At 54.6% G+C, this 9520-nt stretch overlaps 1 protein-coding gene across 1 annotated transcript in view; it reads left to right on the top strand.

The window, feature by feature from the left end:
- Nucleotides 1-388: 388 nt before the first annotated feature.
- The window catches only part of TAS1R2 (taste 1 receptor member 2), a gene marked incomplete at both ends in the record, with an annotated part of 17815 nt that continues 8683 nt past the window's right edge, over nt 389-9520 (top strand). The window contains 3 exons of the mRNA XM_080691195.1: nt 389-570; nt 3275-3575; nt 7584-8360. Coding sequence (XP_080547321.1) covers nt 389-570; nt 3275-3575; nt 7584-8360 — 1260 coding nt within the window. The remainder of the gene's footprint in view (nt 571-3274; nt 3576-7583; nt 8361-9520) is intronic.

The following is a 9520-nucleotide window of genomic DNA, read 5'->3' as shown; positions in this document are numbered from 1 at the left end:
TGTCCTCAAACCTGCGATCCTGCTGTCTCAGCCTCCCGAGTACCGGGACGATAGGTGTGCACCACCGTGGCTGGTTTTATGCTCTTTATTTCTGAAACATTAAACAGGGGGATAAAACTTGCTCCCAACCGAGGGGCAGGAGGCTAGAGTCTCACCCGCTGTCCCTCCAAACAGGTTCCGTCCCAGATCAGCCAGGTGCCCTGTGCCCTCAGGAAGGAGCAGCCGAGTTCCAGCCTCCTTTCCTGTGCCCAGAGCCCTGAAGCCTCCACCTGTCCTGGTGTGCAATGGCAGGACCATCACTATGTAAATGTCTGTGCAAATGTCCTGGTGTCAAGGTGCCAGCTCCACGCGAGGCAGGGTCACCTCCCGCCACCGGCACTTGGCAGCCATGGGGCCCCGGGCGAGGACGCTCCGCTCTCTCTTTTTCCTGCTGCAGGTCCTGGCTGGGCGGGCTGAGAACTCCGACTTCTACCTGGCTGGGGACTACCTCCTGGGTGGCCTCTTCACCCTCCACGCCAACATGAAGAGCACTGCCCACCTCGACGTCCTACAAGTGCCCCAGTGCCAAGAGTGAGTTGGCGGGTGAGGCCAGATGTGGCAGTGGGGCGGGGTGGGAGGCCAGAGGTGGTCTTGGGGGCCCTGGGAGGCCCGGCCAGGACTGAGGGCTTAGACACTCCTCTCTGTTCATTATTACCAAGCCCCCTCTCCAAGATCCAGCCCGCGGGACCCCAGGGAAGGCCCAGAGAACCCGTGTCACTGAATCTTGAGGATTGTGTTTCACGACACCAAGACCAGTGTTGTCCCAACGCGTTGCCTCCCCTAAGAGGGTGAGGATGTCCGAAGCCGGGTGTGGTGACGCACTCCTGCAATCCCAGTATTTTGAAGGCTGAGACAGGAGGATTGTAGCTTTGAGGTCAGCCTCAGCAACTTAGCAAGACAAGACCCTCAGCCACTTAGTGAGACGGTTTCAAAATAAAAATAATAGAGCCGGGCCTGGTGGCACACGCTTGTAATCCCAGCATTTGGGAGGTTGAGACAGGAGGATCATGGTTCTAAGACAGCCTCAGCTGCTACTTAGTGAGGCCCTTTACAACTCTGTGAGACCCTGTTTCAAAACAAAGAATGAAAAAACTAAGCCGGGAGTGGTGGCGCACGCTTGTAATCCCCGTGCTTGGGAGGCTGAGACAGGAGGATCGCGCAGGTTCGAGGCCAGCCTCAGCTGCTTAGTGAGGCTCTCAGAAACTTAGTGAGACCCTGTTTCCAAATAAAATATAAAATGGATCTGGGAGTATAGTCCGGAGCTAGAAAGCCTCTGGGTTCTACCCCCAGTACCACCAAAAAAAAAAAAAATATATATATATATATATATATATGTTAGGGGGTATAGCTTGGAGGTAGAATGCCCCTGGATTCCTTCCCCAGTACCAAATAAATAAATAAATAAATAAAATAGAGCTGGGAGTATAGCTCTGAAAAGGATGCCCCTGTCCCAGTACCAATCCCCAGTACCAACAAAAATAACTAAGAGGCTGTTTGAGCTTAGAGAGGTCTTAGAGACCATCCAAACAACTTCCCCCTTAGCCGGGCGCGGTGGCGCACGCTTGTAATCCCCGTACTTGGGAGGCGGAGACAGGAGGATGGCACAGGTTTGTGGCCAGGCTCAGCTACTTAGTGAGGCCCTCTGCAGCTTACTGAGACCCTGTTAAAAATTAAAGAATAAAATAGAGCTGGGGGTGTAGCTTGGACGTAGAGCGCTGCTGGGTTCAATCCCCAGTACTGAAAAGAAAAAACACCCCTGACCACTGCCCCCCACGCTGCCCTGGGGTGGGGGACTCAGTGAACGCTGAATGGTTTTCTGTAGCAGGTCCTGGACTGGGGAGGGAGGGCTGCGCCATCCAGTGGGGGCTGTGGTGCTCCCGGGGTCGGAGGGGATGGGATCCCCATGAGCCCCTTGGGATGCTGGCAGCACTTGCAGATCGGAGGACCATCTTCCTGCAAGCCTGAAGCCTGGGCCACCAGAGTCAGTGGGATTATAAAGTAGTGACCCCTTTCAGAGAAGGGAGCGCATTCCGGGAGTCAGGGAGAGAGGGAGGAGAGGGCAAAAGACGCCCCATGGCTGCCTGTAGAGACACACCATGCACGTGATGGGAGGAGAAACGAGGCGTCAGCGCTGATACCAAGCGCGGTACCCGGCCTTCTGATGCCCGCGATAAGGACGGGCGGCCTGCTGGTGGTGCTGCTGCTGGCGGAAGTGGTGGTGCTGAGGCTGAGAATGTCGACAGCAGTGATTTTGGTGATACCAAAGCTGGTGAAAAGTGTAGTGGTGATGGTGGGGGGACGGTGGTGCTGCTGCTGGTGGTAGTGGTGGCGGCAAAGATGGTGGAGTGGCTTGGTGGTGGTGATGGTGATGATATCTGGTAGTGATGATGTTGGTGGTGGTGGTGGTGGTGGCGGTGGTGATGGTGATGGTGATGTCTGGTGGTGATGGTGGAGATAGTGGTATTGATGGTGATGGTGATGTCTGGTGGTGATGGTGGCGGTGGTGATGGTAGTGCTGTTGGTGTTGTTGGTGGTCATGTTTGGTAGTGGTGGTGGTAATAATGGTGGTGTGGTGATGGTGGTGGTAAACATGGTCACAAAGATGTGGTAACCATGATGGGAGCGGGGATGACGTTGGTAATTGGGTTGGTGGGTGACGATGGCAGCAGCAGATTGGTGATCATGGAGGTTGCTGGGGGTTCCGGGGGTCATGGGGGAACATCAGAACCATGGCAGAGGTCACAGTGATGGTCGTGGTGTTGGTCACAGGGATCATGGAGTCAGTGGTGGCCACAGGGACCATGGTGACCCTAGAGATATTGTATGGTGACAGGGTGCTAAAATGCTCGAGTTGCTGGGCGTGGTGGCGCACGCTTGAAATCCCAGTATTTGGGAGGCAGAGACCAGAGGATCGTGGTTCGCAGACAGCCTCAGCTACTTAGCGAGGCCCTTTGCAACTCAGTGAGACCCTGTTTCAAAAAATAAAAAGACTAAAAAAAAAAAAAAAGGACTGGGGGTGTAGCTTGAAAGTACAATGCCCCTGGGTTTCATCCCCAGTACTGCAAAATAAATAAATAAATAAATAAATAAATAAATAAATAAATAAAAAAAATAAAATGCCCGGGTCCTCTGGAGTGGCCTCTCGCGCCGTCCTCGGCTTCGTCATGGAGGGAGGAGGGACGGCTGCTCCCCCCCCCCACTGGAGCCGCCCCTCACCACCGCGCGGCCCCTGCAGGTACGACATGAAGGTGCTGGGCTACAACCTCATGCAGGCCATGCGCTTCGCCGTGGAAGAGATTAACAACCACAGCAGCCTGCTGCCCGGCGTGCTGCTGGGCTACGAGATGGTGGACATCTGCTACCTCGCCAACAACGTCCAGCCCGTGCTCTACTTCCTGGCGAAGGAGGACTACTTCCTGCCCATCCTCGATGACTACAGCGGCTACATGCCCCGCGTGGTGGCCGTCATCGGCCCCGACAACTCCGAGTCCACCCTGACTGTGGCTCACTTCCTCTCCCTCTTCCTCCTCCCGCAGGTGAGGCCCCTGGGCCCTGGGAGAAGGACCGGGAGGGGCGCAGGGGGTGACTGCCCTGGGGACCCAGAAGCCCCTTGCCCACTAAGCAGGGGCTTAATGGTAGGAACATGAGTGGGTGGGGCTTTGACCTGGGTCTCAGGAGGCAGCTCAGGCTTTCAAGGCAGATAGACCCCGGGCGGGGGGCAGCTCTGGGAAGCCCCCGGCAAACCTCTTAGCCCCTCTGAGCCCAGTGTCCCCACCTGTGAAGATAGGTAAGAGCCCATCTCAGGGTTGTCTGCAGATTGAGGTGCTCAACCAGCAAGTCTCCAGCGTGCAGTAGGTGGTCAATAATGCCACTGTTATTATGCGAAGCATCTTCCACAGTGATGGAAACTCGGGAGGTGTTCAGCATCACACTGTGCGGTTGCTTAGAACAACATCAGCCTTATAATAGGTCTTCAAAAAAAGTGCGATTAGAAGCCAGGCACAGCGGTGCGTGCCTGTAATCCCAGTACTTGGAAGGCTGAGAAAGGAGGATCACGGGTTTGAGGACAGCCTCGGCAAGCAGTGAGACGCTCAGCAACCCAGAGAGACCCTTTTTCTTTTTCTTTCTTTCTTTTTTCTTTTTTTTTTGCGGGTCTGGGGATGAAACCCAGGGCCATTCTACCTCCGAGCTACACCCCCTGCTCTATTTTTTATTCTTTATTTTTGAAACTGGGTCTCACTGAGTTGCAGAGGGCCTCACTACTCACTAAGTAGCTGAGCCTGTCCGCGAACTGCGATCCTCCAGGTCTCAGCCTCCCCAATGCTGGGGTTACAAGCGTGCGCCACCACGCCCGGCTCAGAGAGAGATCCTTTTTCTAAATAAAATAAAAAATAGGGCCGGGGTTGTAGCTCTGAGGCAGAATACTCTGGGTTCAATTCCCCCATACCACACATACATACACAAAAGTGCTATCAGTGCACCTGCCATTATTATGACTATTGTCACGTTACCAGTAAAAGCTCCGAGTCTACTGCTAGTTACTAGTATAGAATTTCCACTCATTTAACTCTTTAAGAGCTGCTGGCATCAGATGAGGCCCACAGTAGATTGTTACAATCGCTGAAATTGCTGCTGCGGTTTTCATGTTGCAAAGCACCTAGCACATAGTAGGTGCTTTGCACGTGTTGATATTTTTATGCAAAGCATCTGATCCAGGACTTAGCTAATTCTTTCATTCATTTAACAACTTTCTTTTTTCCTTTTCCTTTTTTCATAGTACTGAAGATTGAAGCCAAAGGCATTCTGTCTCTGAGCTACAAATACCCCCAGCCCCATTTTATTCTTTTTATTTGGAAACAGGGTCTCGCTGGGTTGCCGAGAGCCTCAGTAAGTTGCTGAGGCTGGCTTTGAACCCGCGATCCTCCTGTCTTAGCCTCCCAAGTACTGGGATTACAAGCGTGCACCACCGCGCCTGGCTAACAGCTGTTTCTTGAACACCTACTGTGTGCCAGGTGCTGGAGGTACAGCTGAGGTACAAACACAGGTCGCTGCCTTCGTGAAGCTAATTCTCTAGTGGGGGAGGCAGACAGTAAACACACTGGTGACGTGGGGTGTTAGCAGGTGAGCGAGCCATGGGTGGAAGGCAAAGTCAAGCAAAGTAGGGGGGTCAGGAAGACAGGAGACTGGGACAGGGTAGAGGGAGATTGCAGTTCTCAACGGGGAGGTTGTGCGGGTTCCACCACAACTGGACGAAAGCTTGAAGGAGGAGAGGGAGCTACGTGGGCATCCAGGACAGGAGCCTTCCAGGGAGATGTGTTAACAAGTGCAAAGGCTGGGAGGTGCCCGGCATGTTTATAGAACCGGCGCTGGGGAGAATAGGAGAAGTCCGAGGGGTTGGGCTGGCCCGCGTGGAGCGCCGTTGGGGCCACTGCTGGGCTCGGGCTTTTCCTGAGTGGCACCCGGTGCCGTCGGAGGGCTCTGAGCAGAGGAGGAAGGTGGCTTGGCGTGTGTGTGAGCAGGTCAGCTTGGCTGCCTCTTCTGTTAAGGGCAGACTGTGGGAGGAAGGAGGAGAGACGATGCTGAGACCCAGGCCAGGGACCGTGGTGGTGGGAACGAGGTGGAGCGGAGAGGTGGCAGGTACCGAGGGACACGTTCAGAGGCCAGATCCCCAAGGACTTGCTGATGGATCAGCTGTGGCGTGCGTGAGAGGGAAGGGGGTCAGGCCTGAGTAAAACAGGAAGGACGGATTTGCTCTCAACAGAGTCGGGAAGGTGGTGGGAGGAACAGGTGCCGAGGAGCGCGGGGCTCAGCTGGGGTGGGTTAGATTTGAGATGCCGGGGAGGGGATTTTGGACATCAGCCTGACCCCCAGGAGAGAGGCTCAGGTCAGGGTGAGCCCTGGGAGCTGCTGGTGTGGAAACGGTACAAGCAGCCTGGATGGGCACCCAAGGTTATGAGGCCATAGAAGAAAGTAGAAACCCGCAAAAGAGACAGAACGAGCAGTGAGCTGGGCGTGATGGTGCATGCTTGTAGTCCCAGTACTCGGGAGGCTGAGATAGCACGTAGTGGGACTTTCATCACCGTAGCAAGACCCTGCTTCCAAATAAGAAATAAAAAGGGTTAAGCTGGGTGTGGTGGCACACGCTTGTAATCCCAGTACTTGGGAGACTGAGACGGGGGAATCACAGGTTTGCGGCCAGCCTCAGCTACTTAGTGAGGCCCTCCGCAACTTAGTGAGACCCTGTTTCAAAATAAAGAATAAAAAATAGGGCTGGCAGTGTATCTTGGAGGTAGAATGCCCCTGGGTTCAATCTCCAGAACCACAAGACAGAAACAAAACAAAATCCTGAGGGCGTAGCCGGGCACAGAGACACACTCTGCCTGTAAACCCAGTAATCCCAGTACCTGGGAGGCTGAGGCAGGAGGATCACAGTTACAAGGCCGATTTCAGCAAGTTGGCAAGACCCTGTTTCAAAATAAATAAATAAATAAAATAGGGTGCCAGGCATGGTTGTGCATGCTTGTAATCCCCGCGCTTGGGATGCGGAGACAGGAGGATCCCACAGGTTTAAAGCCAGCCTTGCTGGCTTAAGAGACCCTGTTTCCATTTGTGTGTGTGTGTGTGTGTGTGTGTGTGTGTGTGTGTGTGTGTGTTACTGGGGGTGGAACCCAGATACTTTCTACCTCTGGGCTATACTCCCAGCCCTATTTTAGATTTTATTTGGAAACAGGGTCTCACTAAGTTGCTGAAAGCCTCATTAAGTAGCTGAGGCTGGCTTCGAACCTGTGCGATCCTCCCATCTCAGCCTCCCAAGCGCGGGGATTACAAGCGTGTGCCACCATGCCCAGCTCAGGAGACCCTGTTTCCAAATAAAAAAGTATAAAAATAGGTCTGGGAGTGTAGCCCAGAGGTAGAAGGGCTTCCAGGAACCCCAGTACCACCCAAAAAAAAAAAAAAATTAGGGCTGGAGGGTGTATGTAGTTCGGAGGTAGAAAGTCCTGGAATTCAATCCCCAGTACCATATACAGAAAGAAAGAGAAAAAAAGAGAAAGAAAGAAAGAAAGAAAGAAAGAAAGAAAGAAAGAAAGAAAGAAGGAAAGAAAGGAGGGAAGGAAGGAAGGAAGAAAAGACAGGAGGGAGGGAGAGAGAGAAGAAGGAAAGAAGAGACCACAGAAGGTAGGGTGGCAAAGGAAATAATGTGCCCCTCTGATGAGCCTGATCATGGCAAAGAGGAAGCCTGCACACAGTAGGTGCTCGACAAATACCACTAGCTAGCCCATGGGAAGGATGAAGGCGTGAGCCGTCCAGCCAGGGCGTGGCTCTCGTTAGATGCTTCTGTGCTGCAGACGCCCAGGATTACGCACATCACCTAGTCCGGCTCAGCACACGGTGCGGAGGGCTCTCCTGTTACCACACCGTGACTGGTGGCGTGAACCCCCAGCCAGGCGGGGCTCACGGCCTGCCTTCCCCAAGCGTCACCAAGGCGACGTGGCAGGTGGCACCCGGGTCCCTGGCTAACCCCCCTCGCCTCCCGCCCCCGGCAGATCACCTACAGCGCCATCTCGGACCTGCTGTGGGACAAGCTGCGCTACCCGTCCACGCTGCGCACGGTGCCCAGCGCCAGCCACCACATCGAGGCCATGGTGCAGCTCATGTTCCACTTCCAGTGGAACTGGATCGTGGTGCTGTTGAGTAACGACGATTACGGCCGCGACAACAGCCAGCTGCTGAGCGACCGGCTGGCCCAGAACAGTGACATCTGCATCGCCTTCCAGGAGGTGCTGCCCACGCCGGAGCCCAGCCAGGCCCTGACGCCGGAGGAGCAGGAGCACCTGCACCACATCCTCTTCAAGCTGCAGCAGACCACGGCGCACGTGGTGGTTGTGTTCTCGCCGGAGCTGGTCCTGCACACCTTCTTCCAGGAGGTACTGCGGGGGAACCTCACGGACACCGTGTGGATCGCCTCCGAGTCCTGGGCCATCGACCCGGTCCTGCACAACCTCACAGAGCTGCGCCACACGGGCACCTTCCTGGGCGTCACCATCCAGAAGGTGCCCATGCTGGGCTTCAGCGAGTTCCGTGTGCGCCGTGGTTATGCCGGGCCGCCGCCGCCCAACAGCACCGGCCAGCGGTCTACCTGCAACCAGGACTGCGACGCCTGCTTGAACGTCACCGAGTCCTTCAACACCATCCTCACGCTCTCTGGGGAGCGCGTGGTCTACAGCGTGTACTCGGCCGTGTACGCTGTGGCCCACGCCCTTCACAACCTCCTGGGCTGCGGCCGGACAGGCTGCACCAAAGACGTGGTGTACCCCTGGCGGGTAAGGACCAGCCCCGGTGCCCCTCCCTTTGGGGCTTCTGGGTAAAGGGTGTGGGAGGCCCTTGGATGCGAACAGCCGGAATCCTTCCTGATCCCAGAACACAACACCTTAGGAAACTCATCACCATCTGAGATGGTCTGTTTGTGGAGATTCAGGTAGAATCTGCTGCAAGGGGGTCCCATGGGGAGCTCGTATTTTCCCTGGGCTCCCTGTGTGTGGACCTGGGATTCCACGCATACATGCACGCACGCACGCACACGTGCATGTATACACACACGTGCACACAGCCATGAAGCCTTTGAGGCTAGAGATTTTACAGAGGGTCGGGGGCGCAGAGGTGATGCACACGGGAGTTTTATTTTGCTACTGGACGTCTCTGTGCTTAACGGCTCCTTGGCTTTTCGCAGTCCAGGGTCATCTCCGCCCTATTGCTTAGCCCCTCCAAGCCCTGTTCTCCTTCCTCTTTGTCCTCCCTCCTCCCTTTTTCTAGATCCTCGTCCATCCCCAGGTAACTGGCTCACTTCCGCAACAACCGTCCGCTAAGCTCTTGGAGAGGCTCTCCATGGCTCAGTGGCTTGCCTGGCGTGCTCAAGGCCCTGGCTTACATCTTGGGGCTGCAAAAACAAAGCAAAGGAAAAAAAAATTGCTCTCACCCTATTTGGTTTTTTTGGCAGTACTGAGGATGGAGCCCAGGGCCTCACACGTGGTCAAAAAGCACTCTGTCATTGAGCTGTATCTCCAACCCTTTTAGTTTTATTTTGAGGCAGGGTCTTGCTCAGTTGCCCAGGTTGGCCACAAAGTTGCCCAGGCTGGCTTCAAATTTGTGATGCCCCTGCCTCAGCCTCCTGAGTTGCTGGTATGCAAATGTGGCCCACCATGCCCAGCTCTTTTCTTTCTCTCTCTCTCTCTCTTTCTTTCTTTCTCTCTCTCTTTCTTTCTTCCTTTCTTTCTTTCTTTCTTTCTTTCTTTTTTTTTTTTTGTGTGGTACTGGTGGTGGAACCCAGGGTCTTTGAGGCTGTCCTTGAACCTGCAATCCTCCTGTCTCAGCCTCCCAAGTACCGGGATTACAGGCATGCGCCACCACTCCGGCTGTCCTTCTTTAATAGAACACAAAATTATCAGGGCTGATTTCCTGGGACGGATTTCCCAGTATGCATCAA

The sequence above is a fragment of the Muscardinus avellanarius genome (assembly GCF_963383645.1).
Source record: "Muscardinus avellanarius genome assembly, chromosome: 3".
NCBI classification, from domain to species: domain Eukaryota; kingdom Metazoa; phylum Chordata; class Mammalia; order Rodentia; family Gliridae; genus Muscardinus; species Muscardinus avellanarius.
The sequence above is the reverse complement of the archived record's forward strand: the minus strand, read 5'-3'. Positions and strand labels throughout refer to the sequence as shown.